Genomic DNA, 20,462 nt, shown 5'->3' on the forward strand with positions numbered 1-20,462 from the left:
ATGTCAGACCTCAGATAACCTGCTCATAAACCACCACAAAAATCCTGCAGCAGGTGGAAAAAAATAGCTTATTGTAACATTTTTGGTCTGTTTTTGCATCTCATTTTCTTGTTTGTTTTGCTTTTTCTGTCAATATTATGTTTATTTTCTGTATTTTTGTCATAATAAAATATTTGTTATGTTTTATTATATCAAATAAAATATGTTATGATAAAAGTATGTAACTGTCATTTCAAAAATATCTTTTTACATATTTGTTGAAACTGTAACTGTTGTGGAAAAAGAAAAAAAAGAAAAAACTGAGCTCTTCTTCCTACTGCCAGGACTGACTAGAAACAACCAATCAGAGCAAGGAGGCGGGTCTTAGCGCTGTCAATCAACCTCCATGATCATTACTTATTTGTAATGACTCCAGAAATCTGAGCTACTGCAGTTTTTTTTATCGATCATTTACATTAAAATTACGATGTAGTAATATACAAGCTATGCTACCAGTAACGTAGCGTAGCTTGCAATGAATGCTAAGGCTAGTTAGCACGAAGAACACTGATGGTTGATGAACAGTTCTCCTGTAACACTGGCACATTTAGCAGTAAAAGAGGTTGATTGACAGCGCTAAGCCCCTCCTCCTGGCTCTGATTGGTTGTAGTTCAGGTCAGAGGTGGACAAGAAAGATCTTTTCACAGATTATTTGTCTCATAAACTCTTAGTTTTAACAAATATGTAAAAAACATTTTTATAAAAGTTGCACCTTTGACGGGTTCTTTTTCAGAAAAATGAATGACATTTTTTTTCTTCCTTAATTGTAACCAGCTTTAATTGTAAAACAGATCATAAATCAGCTCAATAACAAAATAACCTTCCTAGTTGCCATGATTAAAGCTACCTAAAATAAACAACCTTGTGTCAGTAAGGAACTCTAAAATCCATTTATAAACACAGCATGGAGGGCGCGACGGCAAATAATTACGGTAAGCCTCGGCTTGTGGAGGCTAAAAGAAACATTCTTGGATTTATAACGGCTTTCTTCTCAAACAGCGGAGATTAGAAAAGTTAGTAGATTAAAACGATTAGATGACAGGTTTATTATGTTCTCTTTTCTCTGTTATTGACTCTCAGTCCTTCAGGCTCTCAAGAGAGGCTTGTGGAAGCACACTGAGCTGGAAAATACTGGAGAAATGTCACAAAGGAAGAGAAAGAGGCGTGCAAGGTGACCTCTTGTTCTGCAATGGAGCAATTAGGAGAGAAAAGAAACAATTTCAAAATTAAAGGAGACAATAGTGAAGAAATACCACCAAGGTTTTCTGAATCTACTAAATGCTCTTATTTTATTTGACGCAACTGATTGGAGAATTAGTTGTAAACAGAAACACGCTCATCAGAAAGTTGTCGGTTTCTTGTTTTGTGAAGCTTAAAGCTGTCGATACCATTTTCAGAACCAACAATATTTAAAATATTGCTTTGCCTTCTGAGCCTAAATGGTTATTACTTCATATTTAAACCATCAGTACTTCTTTACTGATAAAACAGTGAAGAAATAAAAATGTTGGTTAAATTAAATGATCACTTGGATGATAAATTGTCCCAGATGTTTTTGCAATAAATGATTGTATTGTTGTTTTGAATCCATTTTCAAGAAATATAATGGTAATGGGATAATAATAGATATTCTCAAATATCAATAAATTTAAATTGTAATGAACATTTAGCAGTGGAACTGAAAGACATTTTAAATATATAAAATAAACAGACAACAAATAAAATGAATGTAAACAAAAAAAAAGGCTAGCTGAGACCAAAACAGCAGATTAAAGAGTTTTATCCTCCAGTTTTTGGTAGAAAGATAAATCATGCAAATGGAAATTATTGAGTTCATTTTAATTTATCATGCGATTAATTGATTTATTCTGCAACATGGCCGCCAGTAACTGTAACCTAACCAGCGACTGGGTTACAGAACTGTAACTGGAGGAAAGATGGCGCTGTAAAAGGTTAGGTTTATTTCCTACACATGACCTTTAGTCCACAGCTGGAAGATCAGAACTGATGAGTAATAATTAGAAGGATTAAAGGTTGAGCAAACAAGTTGCTAATTTCAGCAGGGTTCATAATTTATTCCCTTTTATTTATTAATGGCGACATGGGAGAGAAGAGCTGATCATTTATTCATCTGTAGCTTTTTCTATACATGGGGAACCCACCTGATAAATGTCCGACAAGCTGCTGCTGCCTGAGTCGCTGGTTATGCTGCAGCCTGATTGGCTGGGCGCCATGTGCATCACCTGCTGGTGGGCGTGGTCCGTCAGGTGCATCTTATTGAGATCAGCAGGAAGCTGGAAGAAACGCACACAGAGAAGAGAGGATGAGTTTTCCAATATTCCCGGTGTTACAGAGGGAAAACACACAGATGTTGATCTGCATGCACACACACACTCATGCAGCGGTTTTCATCAGGCTGAAAGCCAGAACTGCAGAAAATAACTTCCGACGGCCGTAAATCAGGATCCAGCAGCTCGACTGATGTAAATCCTGACTGTCTTCCACACAGACAGAAACAAGTCGAACAGAAACTATTTGCAATCAAACGTTTCAAACATTTCTGGGGGAAATGAAGGAAAAAGCAGAGCCAGTCTAAAGCTTTCTACTCTCTTGCATTAGAGAAAACTTCCACTCAGACTCAGAGTTTGAAGTCGACTGACTTTTAAAAACATGAGAACTGCACTGCTGCAGCTCCTCCAGAGCATCACAGAGTCTGATGCAGTCATTCACTTTAAAGGTGTTTAGTTGATCCACGGTTCTAGTTATGGTCCTAAAACATGTCAAACTCAAGGCCCGCGGGCCAAATCTGGCCCGGCCGTAGCTTTTTATGTGGCCCAAATTACATCAACAAGGTCCTCCAGTTTTTCACAAATCCTCAAAACTCGTAAAAAATCAACAGATCTCCGGCGACACCAAGAAAACCTGCAGCACGTCTCCTCCTTCGCCACATCACACCACGGCGACCGCTCAACTGCCAACACTCGCAGCGAATACTGCGCATGAGACGCCTCATTGAGCCGAACTGGAGCCCAGCAGCAGGGGAACCGCAGCGGCTTCATGCAATATTAAAGACGTTACGTCTGGGGGTTACCCCCTCTCAGTGCTTTCCCCCTAACGGGTCTGATGTTCAGCTCACCCTGATGAACCTTTAAGCTTCACTATCTTCAAACCTGGAGGGAAACACCAGCAGACCGACAACGTTCATGTCATCAAAACCAAATTGGAAAATGGTCAAATCAAGTAATATAGTTTGAAAAAATATTAAATATGTCAAAGCTGAAAAGATTAATCATGATTAATCTACTACTTAAATAATTGTCAACTAATTTAGTAAGTGATTTATCGTTAACTGGAGAATATAGACTCATTATTTTAACAAAGGAATTTAATTATTCACTTATTTACATATTTTAATGTGTTTCTAATATTATGCAAAAAGTTGTGAGTGGTAAAACAAAACAATATGCTGATTAATCGATTAATCGTTGCCATAATTGATGAATTGCAGCCCTAAAATATGTTATTTTCATGATGTGAAGCACTTTGAGCTCTTATTGCCTAAATAAACTCAATTGATTGATTGTCATTGATTAAGGCAATACCAATCAGTCTTTAGTATACAGAATTGTGTTTCAGCATCTATTAAATATTTGTGGTTTTCTTCGATTCAGACTCTGATGTTACCACATTAATAGCACAGCTGAGGATCAGTATTGTAATTTTAAAAGCTGCTATTTTAACATTTTCGCTCCAGTGTCGGCTGTGGAACGAGGTGAAGGTCCCGACTGAAGAAGCCTTTAAGTGAAATCCATTTCCTATTAAGCACAGCAGAGCAATGCATTGTGTGATTCACTTATTGACCCAGAGACAACATGCAATCTTGGTGTTATTGATTAAATTACATCCAATCACATTTACACATCACTCCACTATTAGGCCTAATACTTATTGCTGACTAACTGCATGTTTACCATGTTTCTGTGTGAATGAGCACGACAGTGAATAATTGCTAATTTCACCAAAGCGAATGCATATCGATTCCTGTATGATGGAGAAGTTATGAGCCGTTCTTCCAATATATTTTCCAGTTCTGGGAGATGGAGCCTAAAATGGCAAACTGGTGCATTGAGCCTCATTCATGAGGTGAAAGTTTAACATTTGCTTTTTAAGTCTCAGAAGTCTGAAAGCTTTTGACTGCAACAGTTAAAATTATAATTCATGTTAATAAAAAGGAGACAAAACCTTCAGCCTCCTTTAAATAATGAAGTTATTTCTAAATATTTTAATTAAACTGTTCCGTATTAGAGGTGAATGATCATTTTACATTACTAACGGTTTGTTTAAAGACAAGTTAAAATCAGCTGCACCAAATTATGTACTTTTAAAAATAAACTTCTTAACAATAAACTGTTGTACATGTAGAAAAATGACTCCAGATCGATACGTCAGGCTGGTGGTTTGGTCTCAGACTTTATAATTCATTTTATTGGTTGTTTTTGTAGTTTTATTAATTTGTTTAGAATATTTAAAGTACCAGTGTTGAAATTTAAAGTTCATTGATTTTTGAGAACGTGTTCTTTGATTACTATATTGTTACCAAAACAAAAATATTGCAGATTGTCGCAATAACTCTGGGACAATTTATAACTCAATCACTTCTTACACCTTATAATTCATTTTGTTTTATTTATTTTGGATGTTTAATGTTCCAAAGTTTAAAATTTAAAATGTTCATGCATATTTATGCCATTACCAACATGACAATATTATCGATTATTGCAATAACTTCTGGGACGATTTATCGTCCAGCAACATTTGTTACTATGTTAACGAGTCTTTGGGTTTAATGCGTGTTTCTGAACTGAAAGGAAGACACAGAAGAGGAGTTTGTGTGTTTGAGTCGTTGGGAGTCAGGAGTGGAGTGGGGGTCTCGCGGCTCCTGTTCACGCCACAGAATTAATCCCACTCTAATCCCTCTCTTTCCTCTCCCAGGGGGGAAAGGGGTCTTCCACTCTCCTCATCCATTAAGGATGAGCGTTAGGAGATTAAATATAAATGTGTGCGGCTCCTTCAGCTGTACAATTTCATCATGTCAAGGCGGCGGCGGCTCCAATCATGGGAGGATTGAACTTTCACCGCAGCAATTATTAGAAAACCAGGTTAACTGCAGAAAAATGAACGTCTTGTGTTATGATAACACAAAGCAACTAGAAATGGCTATGAATGTAGTTTATGCTATGAGTTTAACTTGCAACATTAACAGTTTATTCCTGCCTTCATGTTAAATGCGGCGTGCAAATGCAGCTGGTGATTTTCTTAAGCCACCCACTAAGATATGATTAAATACACTGCGGTTGGAGCCAAACACAAATGATAGGAATTTAAGCGAAAGCCGGCTTTTAGGAAATAGCATGCTGTTTGCCATGCAAATGAGGGGTTTACCCTCCATCAGGAACAAAGAAAAAAACCTCCAACAACAGCTCTTTATCTAAGTCTTTATATTAGAGTACCATTAAACCAACTCCAGTCATTGTGACCCAAACAAACACAGTAACAAAACCTACACAAATGGCATTTTAAGGCTCGAAACCTGAGTGGTTCGTTCTGCCCATTCGCTCAGTTGTTAAATGGACAATAAAGCCCAGATTGACTTTTTAACCACATAACATTCTTCCCAAATGCATTTTGCTCAGAATAATATCTCCTGCATTCTGGGGAGAAATCGGAAACGATAGAGAAAACAAACAATGGGCGGCTTCCTGGAGCAAAGATGAAATATTCAAAGACATACAGCGAAGAATACACTTGCAAATATATTTCCATGATGACGAGCAGAATGAATAGCTTGATGGAGTAATGAAACCATAATGTGGCTGATGAATCTTGATGAGAATTATAATTAAAGTACGGGCAAAATAAAATAAAAAAACTGACAGATAAAACTGAATGAATATTTAAAGACGATGCAAAAAGCAACAAAACCGTGAAACTGTCATAAAAACCACAAAGAAGAACAAGAACACACAGAGATGCATCATATCAAATTCAGTCTAATTTATTACATTAAGAAAATTCAAACTGATGAGGTTTTTGGTCATTAATATCAAAATAATAAATTTAGTCATAAAAAAAACTTAAATCTTCCAAATGCTGACCAATTACATTTATTGGAGTAACGTCTCTGAAAAAAGTTACTTTTTATTTTGCTTTACTGGAGTAATTTTATTATGAAGTTGTTCTACTCCTACTTGAGTAAAACATCTGGATTTTCTACCCACCGAATGAAGAACAAACATGTTTTAATCAAAGATTAACGTTCAAGTTTCAGAAGTTTTTTATTGAAAGAAACTGATTTGGAAACATTTTCTTTTGCCCAATTTTGTTATTTTTTGTTACTTATTTAAATTATTGTCATTTTGCTTCTAAAAATACCAAATATTTCACTTTATAACTTTATATTTTGATCTGTTGATTATTTCTTCAGCAGCTTCTTGGACTTTTTACTTCTTCTTGAGTAAAAACACGTTGCTGCATCTCTGCTCTTACTTGAGTTTTGGTTCTCCACCCTGCTGGGGTCACGGCCGGGTCAAATGACACCAACAAAATTGGCCTGCAGGTGTCAGCAGTGACAAACAATCCTGACATGTCAAGCAGAGTCAAGATAATTGCTGATGGAAAAAATGGAAAATATTGTACAGGTAAAACAGGAGAAGTGAGTTTTATGTCCGTGTTTTTTTCGGTATTTCTCAACCAGTTTGTACACAAAGAGATTGATGTTTAATTTTTCTTCTTTGTAAAGCAGCAACTCAGTCAGATTGGATTTAGAGCAGCAGCTTAAGTTGAAGTCTTGCAACAGATTTTCAACTGGAAACAAGTAGAACCTCCCAGCAGATTGTGTGTTCCTGCATCATAATGCTGCCACCGCCACGTTTCCCGCTGCGGACGCCGTTTTCAGGCTGAGGAATCTGAAGCTGCTCATAACAATGCAGAGCACATTATGTACAAACAGATGCGTAGATCTTGGAGCCAAAGTTTGTTTTCTTTTCAAATAATCAGTGAGGTTTCTGCAAAGTCCACACTGGGATTTCTTAGAGCTTAACTACACTTCGAATCTCTGTGTTGATTTAGTTCTCACAGCAGACTGCACACCCAGAAACCACATCACAGCTGATGCACCTCTGCAGGAAAGGAACAATGCAGCTGCTGTCTCCCTGCACAGACGTCTCGGCCTTTCTCCGATACGCCACTTAACTCCGTCCCTGAATCAGATTTCCGCTGCTTTCTCTGAGGTGTGTGCTCCATTTCTTTTCATTTATCTCTTTCAGGCCCGTCTCGTCTTTTTGGTAATTAACTCCGACTCCTGCTGCCGTCACTACTTCTCTTCGTTTCTGTTGCCTCCTGATTTGGTGACAGGAGACATTCGCTCTTTCTTTTTAAAAACTGTGTGAGTAAAACGACTGCTTGGGGACTCTGTCTGAAAATGGGACCAGATTTAGCAGTAAGAAAACTTTGATGAGTCCAGGCCAGCATTATCTCTAAACGTACGCAACTTTAATCAGTCAGATTTATTTGTGCAGCAGCTTTCAGCAACAAGGCATTTTAAAGTGCTTTACATCATAAAAACACAAAAATACAAAGTCTTGGACCACACAGTGACGTTTCACATCAGATGATTAATGTGTCATTTATAATGTTTTAAAATCAGCTCTAACCAGGCAGGTTCTTAATCTAGATTAAAATGAACTCAATGCTGCTTCTCCATGTTTGGTTCTGGTTTTGTGGATGCAGAGCAGAACCAGAACCAGAACCAGAAGACCTGAGAGGTCAGGAAGGTCAATACTACATCAGCAAATCTTTAATCTTTAATTCAGTGATTTATAAACTACTAGCAGTAGTTTAACCCTCTGAGTTCTAAGTTTCTAATCTCCACCTGGATATTTTGTTTTAATTGTATGAAGTTCTTTAAATCTCCTGATTTGTTTAGGCAGTAATCAATGCGAGTAAAGCAGAGTTTCTCAAGGTCTTGCTGAGACATTAGTCCTGTAATCATGAACATGTTGTTCTGGTGAAAGAAGGCCGACTTTGTAATTGTCTTTATGTGGCTCTAAAGGTTCATCCTGATCTCTAGTTTCTATCTGTAAGGATTGAAGTTCTAGGTTGACTTTAGACCGTCCCTCTTTAGGTCTAAAGATAATAACTTCAGTTTTGAACCCCAACCAAGTGAACTAGAGAGACTCAGCTTAGATCCAGAGCAGAGACACAGAAGGAGGTGGAGAGAAAATAGAGTCACCTGGCATAAATGTGAGAGACAAAGAAAGAGGACAAAACTGAGAGAGCTTGGAGGAAAAATAATAAGAAATGGGACTGACAGTGTGAGGTGGAATGAGGATGAAGTGAAAGTGAGGCAGCAGATGAAGATAAAAGGTCTACAATATTCTCTTAAGATTCCAATTTTGCCTCAGTCCAGACGACCATATCTCCAGGCAATGTGATTGTGTGTGATTGTGTGTGATTGTGTGTGTGTGTGTGTGTGTGTGTGTGTGTGTGTGTGTGTGTGTGTGTGTGTGTGTGTGTGTGTGTGTGTGTGTGTGTGTGTGTGTGTGTGTGTGTGTGCACACCAGCTGCAGCAAGGGGAGATGTAATAAATTGAAGCTGAAATTGGAGGTGACAACTGCAAAGACAGACATGGAGCAGAGAGGGAAGGAGAGGAGTGAGGTTGGAGTTCGGAGACGAGGGACTAAAACACACAAGATGCAAATAATATCTCTAACACACAAAGAAGCACACATTTTCACCACTTCATCTCCACCAAGCCCTACTTTCTAAAAATCTGCTTCAGATGAAAATCTTTAACAAACTGAAATGCGTCAGTGTCGCGTTTATTGCTAATCGTTTCTGCTGCTGCACAAATTAGCAAGAGACTTCAGAAACACGCACTGCAAAGACGAATGTGCAGTAACACTAACGAGACGTTTTGTAGTTCCTGAAATTAATGCGATGCTTTTGTTTACTCACACACAGAAAACTGATTCTGAATTAGCGAAGAAATGAACCTCTAATTCCCTCAAATGTCACAAATGTCTGATAGAATTAGTCTTTAATTTATTTGCCACAAGTTGTAGCAATTAAATCCTCTACAATCTAAACGGAGGTTTGACAAAACAAAAACTCTGGATAACTTTCCCCCACATCAAAGTGAACTTTCTCTTTAGCAGATTGGTGCTGAATTCAGTAACACCAGGCCAAACTAACAATTAAGTACATCCATGCATTTTTAGTTAACACAGACTTTCTTATTATTGAAAATAAATTATTAGGTATAATATAACATATTGCAGTTTTATAGTTTCAACTTGCTTGCTATCTGGTTCGTTCACTGCAAACGAACCGCGGCCGAAAATTGCCGCGAGAATCACCGTGAGAATCGGCATGAGAAATGCTGTGAGAATCTGCATGAGAAACTCTGTGAGAATCGGCATGAGAAACGCTGTGAGAATCACTGTGAGAATCGGCATGAGAAACTCTGTGAGAATCGTCGTGAGAAACTCTGTGAGAATCGTCGTGAGAAACTCTGTGAGAATCGGCATGAGAAACGCTGTGAGAATCGCTCCAGGCGCTGAGAGGAGACTCCCTCAAGCTCTTCCACCATCTCCAGATCATTTCATCTAAATAATTAAAACGTTTTTTTAATGTTTACTAAACGTGACTCAATGTTTTTGCTGGACGGATTTGGATAGCTCTAATGTGGAAAAATATTTTCAAATAGTAAAAGTTATAACTTACTTGACATTCCATCTTCCTCGCTGTCCTCTTTACTAAAACCCATCATAGCTGATTAAAAAGCATTTTCCCTTTAAGAAAGTAGATTTATGTTGCTTTTATTGGCAGCTGATTTGAATTAATTCAAATTTCTCTCCATTGTTGGTGGTCTGCTTTGTTTACATGTGGAACATCAAATGGACAAAACTTTGAATCCAAAACTTCCCTTCATATTAGATATTGCATTTTCAGCAAACAACAAAAACATTTGCATATTTGCAATTCTTGTTTTCATCTGTAGTTGAACAACATGTTTTCAGCAGCATGGAAAGAATTTTGCATAGCAACAAATTAGCTGAGAAACTCCCTGAAATCCAGTTTTATCTCAGTGGAGAGGACGACACTCATCCTGTGATTTGGCGCGAGTTGGCGAGGGAGCTGCAAGGTGCGACTATCATTGGCTGTTAAGTTCCTGGCCTGGGCAGAGATTGGGCTGCAGAGTTTCTGGAGCGGATCAGCAGCCATTAGCTGGCAGCTTCAACACTAAGCAGCGCCAGTATTGTGACAGACAGGACGCTGAATTGGATCAGCTCTGCCAACGGCCTGTGACTTTTGCACCAGTGTTGGACTAGATGAAAGAAAGAAACCAGTAGGATGGATTTATTTTGTGCATTTATGCCATTTCTGTCCAAGATTTATCTCAAGATTTAACAGAAAACATAAAAAAGGACATTATGTTGTGTCTAAATAGGAGAAAAGATGCCAAATTGCATTTTAAAAGGCCATAATGAGCTAACCAGGGTATAAAAGTCCAGTTAAATATAATTTGAGTTTTATCCAATTTGTGATTGCATTCATCGTCTTTTTTGTGACCTGGATATGTTTTCTCTTTCTAACGACATCATTGTTTTTGGTTAAACATTTTGGTTACAAAACCAACATTTTTACTCCTAGTGGAATAAAAAGAAGCATTTTTATTCCCTTCTAGTTTCCTTATAATTTCACTGCTGTGTTGATATTATATTTACCGTATTTTCCGGACCATAAGTCGCTCCGGAGTGTAAGTCACATTTCTGAGGGAAATTTATTTGATAAAATCCAACTCCAAGAACAGACATGTCATCTTGAAAGGCAATAAATTGCATAGAGGCAACAACACGTAATTTTAATTAATCAGTCTTTATTAATGTACAATATTTTTAGATAAAAAAACACAAGAAATGTTTTAAAAAGCCTCGTCTTTTTGAAACATTGTAGCATAAACTTCTGTTTCCGCACCTGATTTTAAGAAAACTGTTCATCCACACAAACTGTTGTAGGAAAGATGCCACACCCATAGGGGGCAGCATAGGCCAAAGCTAAACAGCCAATCACAATCCTTCAAAACAACCACCACTTCCTGTTTAGAATCAAACATGGCGCCAGGAGATTCAGACAGAAAGGTTGAACTACTTTTACATACCTGGTTGGAATATAAAGTTAATAAAACACAAGACGACTGTTGAACCCAGAATGTGGCGGTTGATGTCCAATCTCTATTTATCCATCGCAACGCAACATATTGGAGCCGTTATTAAAAGTGGATTCAGTCTGAACTAACGTAAAATCCTCAGCCATCTTTCCTCCACTGCATGGACAAACTGTACCGCATTATAAATCTCCTCTTTGGCCGGAGGTTTTACCATCAATCGTCTTTAGTGATCTTAAACGGAGGTTACGTTTGGACGAAAGGTCAAATCACACAAAAATCTATTCAGTCCTTCCACTGGTTCCCTGGAGCTCAGAGAAGAAACTTTAAAGTACTTCTGTTAAAGATGATTAAAGATCTGCTGTTGTTGTATCAACCTCCCACAATCTGGGACAAACTTCCAGAAAACTGTAAAACAGCCGAAACACCGAGTTCCTTGAAATCCAGACTAAAAAGCTGCCTGGTAGGAAATGATGTTGAAATGTTATAAATGAAATATTCACCAATATTTAGATGATGGCACTTGGAAATCGTAGAGTTTTGTGTTTTTATGCTGTAAAACACTCTGGACTTTGTTGCTATACAAATAAAATTTGATTGACGAGGCTTCGGTTTGTCTTTTTGTCCCCTGTGTGCTACAGGACGCTGCTAGGTGTCTGTCTGGGACCCAGAGGAAGGCGGGCCAGGGTCGGGTCTCCCGGATACACGACAACACTTCACACCAACACATGAACTGTTACACAAAAAACACCCAGAGTTACATAAAACTTAGCACCTTGAGGCTTCCCTCTGCTAGCAGATGCTTCCTGCACCGCGGGCCAATCAACGATGCTTCTCCATGCAACCGAGCCGCACTCGCACAGCGCGGCGCTGGCACCGGCGCAGGCTGACCCGCAGCGCGGCTGGAGGGCCAGCTCCACCCTGCGGTTCTCCTGGGGAGGTTTTGTTAGTGTTGGATCGCGTTTCTGCTCTGTCGGCCAACATAGTTTGGACCAGACGAGGCTGACTGTGATTCTGGCACAACAACAAGAGTCAGGAGGGGAAATTAACTTTTTCAACCAGACTTGAACTGCAGTATTTTATGAGACGCTCAGCCCTTCCTCTGCTTCTGGATTAGGCCAAAAAAAAAAAGGTTTTTTGGAAAAGCCTTCAATTTGATAGAAAATAATAACAGCCTTTGCTATAAGAGCTTGAGGAGCAAAACACATTCACCATCCTGCTCTTTGTTTAACTCAGCAATTCACCAAGAGCCGCAGAGAAATCAACCCAGCCACCCAATCTTGTATTTATAAATGCCCTTGAAAATTACCCAGTAAAGGCTCTCTGGTTGACGAGAGGATGTGGATCAATAGCAGTGAGATAATGTGGGCTGGGGGCACTAAGTGGTGGGACTATTAGCACATGGATGCGTGTGTGTTTTGAAGGATGGATGGGGATAGTAGCTGGAGTTTGAGTAACATATGTGAGCTTCACTGAGTGCTGGACAGTTTGCATGATTTCAACCCTGTGTGGATTTAAAGCAGTTAAACTGTTCAGGTTCAAGCATCATAAGCAGAACAAATGGGTTTCTGACAATGACTGGAATATGTACAACACTTTTCAAACATGGAGAACCAACCAACCAACTAACATTTAGCTTTATACTGTACAAATCTGGAACTAAACCCAGAACAACTGGAACCAACATTTAGTTTTATACCGCTCTACTCCAGAACAACTGGAGATCAGTTTATAAATTATGATTTAACCAAAACTCACCAGGCTCAGACACACACCTGCACTTTCTCTGAAAATCTCTGAAGTTTTTTAATGAAACAAACTGATCTGGAAAAGATTCTTGCTATTTTTTGTTTCTTATATGAATTATTGTCATTTTGGTCCTTAAAACACCAAATTTCCACTTAACTTTACATTTTGGATGTAATTTCTAAATATTATAAATTGATCAGTTACTGATTCTTACTGGAGTAATGGCAACTTTATACTTTTCCTTGATTAGCGGATTTTATTTAGTCGTACCAGAGCAACATTTTGCAGATTGATATTAGAAAAAGAAGTGAGATAATTAATCTTTTCCCAAAACCTCCATAAGTTTAGGTTAGTTTTATTACACAAGGGAAGCTATAAAAACATAAAATGTTTGCATACTGGACAAAGAGAGCACTTCTCTACAGTAAAACTGAGTAACTACTGCTTTCAGAATGAAAAATCGGAGTAGTGCTTTCAGTTTATTCAGTGTAAAAAGCATGACAGCTTCATGCTCACAACGAAGGAGTCAGATAGAGCTGCAGCAGCGCAATCCTGTTTTATTGAACAGCTTTTGCAATTATCTCTCAACATGAGAAAGAGACAAAAACAAGTTTAACCAAGAGGCCATTTAAATCCTACAACAATTTTTCAGCTTACAACTTTCAACAGAGCTGCAAAACCTTGAATATGTGATTATAAACCCTCAGCTAAAGGAACAGAGAACAGCAAACAGGAGGGGAGAGAGTCGCACGTTTTAAGGAGAAAATTAGTAATGGTGTCTGTTATTGTTAGGACTGAATGGTAATTTATGACTTATGGGAGGCGAGTGGAGCATGGCCTGGCTAAATGCAATCCATATTGATCCTTATCACCCCCACTTCCTGTGCATATGATATCCCAGCGCTCCCTCGGCATGCTGAAAGCTCTCTGCGTGGTTCATGTTCAAAATCCCACATCTCTCTGCTTGTGTTGTTGTCTGAGCGGCTCAGGCACTCGCTGCCTCTTTGAGCTCAGAGGCCACACTGGGTTCGGACTCGGTGCGGATCCTGTCAGTCCCGCTGCCCCACCGTGGGGCCGAGGTCGAAGGGAAGCAGCCGAGTCTGACGTGAAGAGGCAGGGGCAGAAACCTCACCTGACGAAGGTCCAACACGCACGCCACCAAAAGTGACTCAGTCAACTCATCCATGCTATCAGGGAACCAAGTTTTATGTAAATATACTTTCCATGACTGACAGCAGGCTGATGCTGCGTTCACACCGCAGCCTCAGTGTGAACGCACTCAGATCGTGTTCGACCAAACCAATCATGATTTGAGCGTCAGGAGAGTCTGGTTTACATTCAAAGTCTATGTGGACGGCGCGGCGGTGGGGCGCGGCGGTAGTGGCGCGGCGCGGCGGCGGTAGTGGCGTGGCGGCGGCGCAGCGGTGGGGGCGGCGGTGGTGGCGCGGCGGTAGTGGCGTGGCGGCGGTGGTGGCGCTGCGGCAGCGGCGCGGCGGTGGTGGCTTGGCGGTAGTGGCGTGGGGCGGCGGTAGTGGCGGCGGCGGTGGTGGCTTGGCGGCGGTAGTGGCGCGGCGGTAGTGGCGCGGCGGTGGTGGCATGGCGGTGGCGCGGCGGGTGGTGGCATGGCGGCGGCGCAGCGGTGGTGGCGCGGCGGTGGTGGTGGCATGGCGGCGGCGCGGCAGTGGTGGTGGCGCAGCGGTGGTGGCATGGCGGCGGCGGCGCGGCGGTGGTGGCGCTGCGGCAGCGGCGCGGCGGTGGTGGCGCTGCGGCGGTGGTGGCGCGGCGGTGGTGGCATGGCGGCGGCGCGGCGGTGGTGGCGCCGCGGCGGCGCGTTTAATAATGTGCGGTTGAAGTGTTTCGAGCGTTTTGGATTGCTCTGATATTTAAAACAAAAAATGTTTGACTGTCATGAAACCCTTATAATATGTTTTTCAGCCATATATTAGCTGAGGTTTGTGATTCTTTACTTATTTTCTTAAGTCTATAAAGACAAATATTTGTTGGTTGTCAATGCATCCATGACTTCTTTAATCTGTTACTGTATTTCTAAAGAGGCTCATTTATGACCTGAAAACACAAAGGGAAGTGCATAACATGTAAAAATATTTAAAATTACTATTTATTCTAATTTCTAAAGCAGGTAGATATTTAATATTTGCTCCAAATGGAAGATGCTATAAAAATAAACTTTAATTACTTGTAAAAAAAAAAAAAAAAGATGAACACTTAGAAGTTATTTGATGTTGTGTTTGCTGGTCTGAGCATCAAGAGAATATAAAACGTGAGGCGTTCAAGTCTTAATCAGAATAAACTGGGTCTGACGCTCTGCCTTTTTCACTCCGTTTGAAAAATATCGGATCATTTAAATCAGAAACACAATCAAGCAAGTAAGAGCAACAATAATTTATAATAAAATTACTAAAATAAAAGTGAAAATGAAATACTCCTACAAGTACATTTTTTCAGGTTACTCCAGTAAATGTAATTTAATAAATGTAACTAGTTACTATCTGATTCTGGTGCAGAGCGATTCCATGCATGTTGAATAAATAAAGTATTTCACTGGATGTTTGTTATTTTTCCACTGTAACTGATTTCTCAGATGAATCAGATTTTTTCCAGCAGTTATTAAAGGAATCCCCAATTAATTATTCAACAATACAGCCAAATGTACAGTTAAATCAACAAGCCTTGTGGATTTTGATTCATTCAATAAAATATTGTAATTTAGCATTTCTGTTCTTTAACACCGCTGGACGTTTTGTCTGTAAGTTTGTGTTTAGTAGCAGAATCATTTTTCTCCTGCTCGGATTTCTAATATCTGAGGAAAGTTATTGAATAATTAACTTGGCATCAGATGATAGAAATGAAAATGTAGGCCAGTGGAGCTGCGTTTGTTTCCCCACATGAAGCCTCATTCTTCAGTTATTTTTAATTGCATTGAAACAAATAAATTAGAAAAACATGATAAAAATGTGTTGATTTGAAGTTGGTCAGATTCTCCCTCCCCTGGTTCGGTTCTGTCGGTGCTTTATAGAATGATAAAATATTTTGTTTGACAGATGTTAGGACTGTGAGGACGTTTCACTGTCTGACTGATTGTTCGAGACCAATAAAGACACCAGTCACTCACCAGTTTATTTACTGGAGAAACTGATTTTAGGATGCCATTCAATGTATAAATTTAGGTCCCATTTCATAAGGACACCTTGGTTTTTGGTATAAAACCATTAAATTTGGACTCATATTTGGAAATGTCGCATGTTTTAAGGAGAAAATTAGTAATTGTGTCTGTAGAAAAATGCAAACTGGCATTTACTGTTGAATTTGTATTTTTTCTAACCTTTTCCATCTTTTCCTCCTTTTTCGTGCTTCCCTTCTTTTCCAATTTATATTCAGGCGGACCCTCTGCCATTTTCTACTTGTTCACTCCTTCCTTTACCTTTCCATCTCTCCATCTCCATCTATTATTTAAGCATCAATAATGGGGCCTGTTGCTGTTGTCGCCAGCCTGCCGTTACTGCTGCGGCTGCAGTTGTTGTTATTTCAGACAGCTGTATCCTCACTCATCTGCTCCTTCCTGTCTCCTGAACCAAACAAACTCCTTCTGAAACCAGTTTCGCTTTGGGTTTGTTAGTAGAAGCCTTTTTAACACCTTCTTTTTAGGTTTTTGGCTGGATGTTTAGAAGAATGCCAGGACTTCTCAGGGTTTTGCTTCTCTCAGTGATCAATAATCCATGCACAACATTGGCATTATCAGATTGTCTGTGTTGCATAGCAATTGGACCATGTGCATGTTGGCGGGGGAGCTTCACTTGGCTGACAGTTAAATGCTGCCCTGGATTTAATAGCAGGGCAGGACAGAAGCGCACCAAGCGCATGGAGTCTCTGAATAACTGAAACTTTAACTTTTAGAAGTAAATATGGCCGCCTGCACATTTAAGCACATGAAGAAGAACAAATGAAAACCATCTGAAGGTGGAAAAGTTTCCATTTTTTAATTTAACACCTTTATGACAGAGTTGGGTAGTAACTAGTTACATTTACTCAATTACATTTACTTCAGTAACTTTTTTGATCAAATTTACCTTTTACTTTTACTTGGGTAAAATTATGTATTCCTACTCAATATGTCAAAAGTAATCAGTAGCTTTTCATCAAAATTTAGAAACTCAGACATCAATGATGCAATAAATCAATTAATCAATTCATTACAGGATTAATTAAAGCCAATCTGTTGTTTTTTTCTCTCTTTCTCCTAAAAACTGAACAGCTAAAATATTCAGTCTGGCGTTTTGGTCTCACTAAACCTGTTTTTGAAGAACAACTGTTATTTACACTAACACTTCCAGTTCCACAGTTAAATATTTACAGGGATTGAAAGTTTATTGATGTTTAAGAATCTGTTCCTGCATTAAGGATATCACTTGAATTACAACATTATTGTTTATCGCAATAATTTCTAGCAAAATCTATTGAATCCAATAGATAATCAGTTTGAAGCATAATGTTCAAGTCCCACTACATCCCCAACTTAAGCATGATTTGGGTTGGAAGAATGAAAGGTAACAATCCACCAAACAACGATGCTTCACCTCAGACTGAATTATCTTCCTTTTTTAATCTCCGGGGACCTAATTAGTCCTGATCCCAGAAGAAGAATCGAAGACAAACATCTCTGAGGCTTTCAGCGTCCAGAAAGACGCTCCCTCAGCGACCGACAAACAGAGATCCATGCAAAACTCATTCTATCAGGACAACCGGAGCGTTCACGTTCCCATAAATCAGCTGCTTAATGATGAAACACAGCAAACGATGGAGAAGGCGACAGCTTCGATCACTGCTGCTGCTTTCCTTACATCATCAGAAGTTCAGCAGAGGATAACGCCGGCAGATTATTTTCAGAAACTGAAACTAGGCCAAGGAATTGTTAATTATAAAGTCAGCTACAATGCAGCTATCTGAGTTCAGATTGAGTAAATGTGCAGACAAACAGCTCCTCTGTGGCCTGCGACTCCATCTGCACAGCATAAATACACTAAATCCCTTTACTGTTAATAAGAGGGGAAAAAAGACAAATTTAAAGCCGGAGGAACAGAGCGGTGAGCTTTCTGAATATTATTTTTGGAAACCCTTAAATCAGAGTTGCAGCTGCTTAGAATAATGAGACGTTGGTGGAAAAGACAAAAAATCTCCACAACATCCCAGCTACTCAGTTACTGAATCTAAAAACAAACACAGAGAAAAATGTTTTTTAATGCACTTTCCCTCCTAAAAAGAGATTTTAGAGATCCACCAATCAGTTTTCCAAATGAACCACTTTGACTGATTCCAAAATGAGAGAAGAGGAAAAAGTGATATGTGACAAGTTACTGAATCAATTTATTCTTATCTGAAAATAGTTGGAAATTCTACTGTTGCTGCATTTAATGCACAGAAAAAAACATTTCTGTTGCTTTTAGGAGCCAGTTTTTCAATCATCAATCAGAAAACTTGGTTGATTCCAACGTTTCGGTTCGATTGGTGCATCTCTCAACCCACCGAACCCCCTCCCCAACATGTTTCTAAATCAAATGCAAAGCGGAGCAGTCATGCATTTCTAAACAGACAACATCTATTCATGTAACATGCCGATTAATTGAGATGCTCATCTCCGATCCCCTATCAGCGCCGCACAGGAACGGGCCAGAAAAGGGATTACGACATCGCTTACTTTGGAGGACCACGGCTGCAGGCAGTTGGCATAGCAACGGACCAGGAAAGCCATTTCCACGCGGGAGGGAGCCGGAGAGGGGGAAGTTTCCCCTTATTCGCCGAAAGGAGGAGGAAAGAAATAAATAAGAGGGGGACGGCTGACGCCACTCTTTCTCTCTCTCTGCTGCAACAGAACCGTCCAGATGCGTTCAAGAAAAAGACGTTTGTATTAATTAGGTAGTTCAAGTCAAGGCAGAACCAAAGTTTGCAAGCTTCGACTTAAGCAAGAAAGTTTTAGTAAGAAAACAAAGATTTGTTAAACCTGGCAAACTTTTGTCAAAAGGCTGTTAAGTCAGTTTTGTCCTGCTAAAGATCCAGTAAGAAGCTGGAAAAAACTTCATCTCAGGGTTCAAGTCCACAAGGCGTGAACCATCTGCATCTGACAAACTCCTTTCTCCGTCTCTTTGCAACTATAAAGCTCCAGCGATGGAAACGTGAGCGGCGGCGTGCAGCTCCATGCCAGATCCCAGCGATCCCAGCGATCCCAGCGATCCCGCTCCGGCGAATCCCCAGCTCCAACCATCCAGTGGCTAACGCTCGCTCCTCACGCCGGTGTTCCTCCTCCCCCTCCCCAGCCTTGGAGAGAGAAGCCGCCGCGGACGGATGCTGCACGGAGAAGAGTCTGCCGCTAATGGGAAGCGGAGGAGAGAGTGGGAGCTGGAGAGGCAGGGGAAGGGAGGGGAATCCAGCTGAAAAAGAATGACATCACCTGTGCAGCGGGAGAGGGCGGGAAGAGAGTCGGGGCAGGGGAGGCGGCTGATACGAGGCGAGCGAGAGCAGCGCAGCAGCGGGGACTGCATTAAATGGATTGACCACTGAGCAGATGTGGACGGGAGAAGGAGAGATAGAAAGAGATGGAGATCGAGAGGACAGCAAGGGAACATGTTTATTGATCTGCCGGTAACATAAAGCCAAGTATATGGAGGAAATCCCCTCCCCTCTGTGAGCATAAATTACAAAAAACGAGAAAAGGAAAGGAGCGGAGCAGGAGAGGAGGGGGGATAAATCCCAGCGAGATACAAGGACAGACTCTGCAGCCGAACAAACGGCTCAGGAAGATTTGCAACAGAATCTGACGTCTAAGACTCACGCAAACACAGACGCAGGACAAAACCTTGACAAATCTCAAGCTAACAAAGACAAAATAACTTTAACAAAATCACAGCAACGTCTATCCAACAAGAAGAAAAAGCAACTTGAGGCTTATTTTTACGTTTCAGGACAAATCTGCTTCTGCTCCTACATTTTAATAGATAAAAATGAGGAAGAAATTTAAGCAACTTATCTTAAGGCAATAGATCCTTAAAAAGCTACACAAACTTAACGGCCTTTTGAAATCCTCAGAAGTTCATAATGAAGAATATAATCACAAAACCCTATTAAAGATGTCGTTTCTCATTTTGACCACATTAATCTGGCAATAAACAATCAGAAGCATCTTAAAATCTTTAATCCATTTGGAGTTTAATTCATTTTTGCCATGGAGTCAAGAGCTGCTTTTTGTAAGAGCAGCTTCTTGGTCGTTCTTCTTGATTTGTGATTCTTATATAACAGAACATGTGAAAGTGGTAAAAATCACTTTTTTATACCATGAAGGTTTAGAAAAACTCACCAGCCGGCTGCTTTGCGTCTGCACCATCGTTTTACAAAAAAAAAACTAAAAAAATGAATAAGAATCAAAACAAACAGCAAA

At 39.9% G+C, this 20,462-nt stretch overlaps 1 protein-coding gene across 14 annotated transcripts in view; it reads right to left on the reverse strand.

The window, feature by feature from the left end:
* Positions 1-20,462, reverse strand: part of rapgef6 (Rap guanine nucleotide exchange factor (GEF) 6) — a 120,179-nt gene that overhangs the window by 45,869 nt on the left and 53,848 nt on the right. For 13 of the 14 annotated variants that reach the window (XM_055051370.1, XM_055051368.1, XM_055051369.1 and 10 more), the window contains one exon: positions 2,202-2,333. In XM_055051370.1, the coding sequence (XP_054907345.1) occupies positions 2,202-2,333 (132 nt within the window). Of the gene's footprint in view, positions 1-2,201; positions 2,334-18,728; positions 19,930-20,462 lie in introns of those variants that run through there. The other variant, XM_055051375.1, reaches the window with a different exon arrangement.

Source organism: Poeciliopsis prolifica, unplaced genomic scaffold (assembly GCF_027474105.1).
Source record: "Poeciliopsis prolifica strain line A6 unplaced genomic scaffold, Auburn_PproV2 SCAFFOLD033, whole genome shotgun sequence".
Classification (NCBI taxonomy): domain Eukaryota; kingdom Metazoa; phylum Chordata; class Actinopteri; order Cyprinodontiformes; family Poeciliidae; genus Poeciliopsis; species Poeciliopsis prolifica.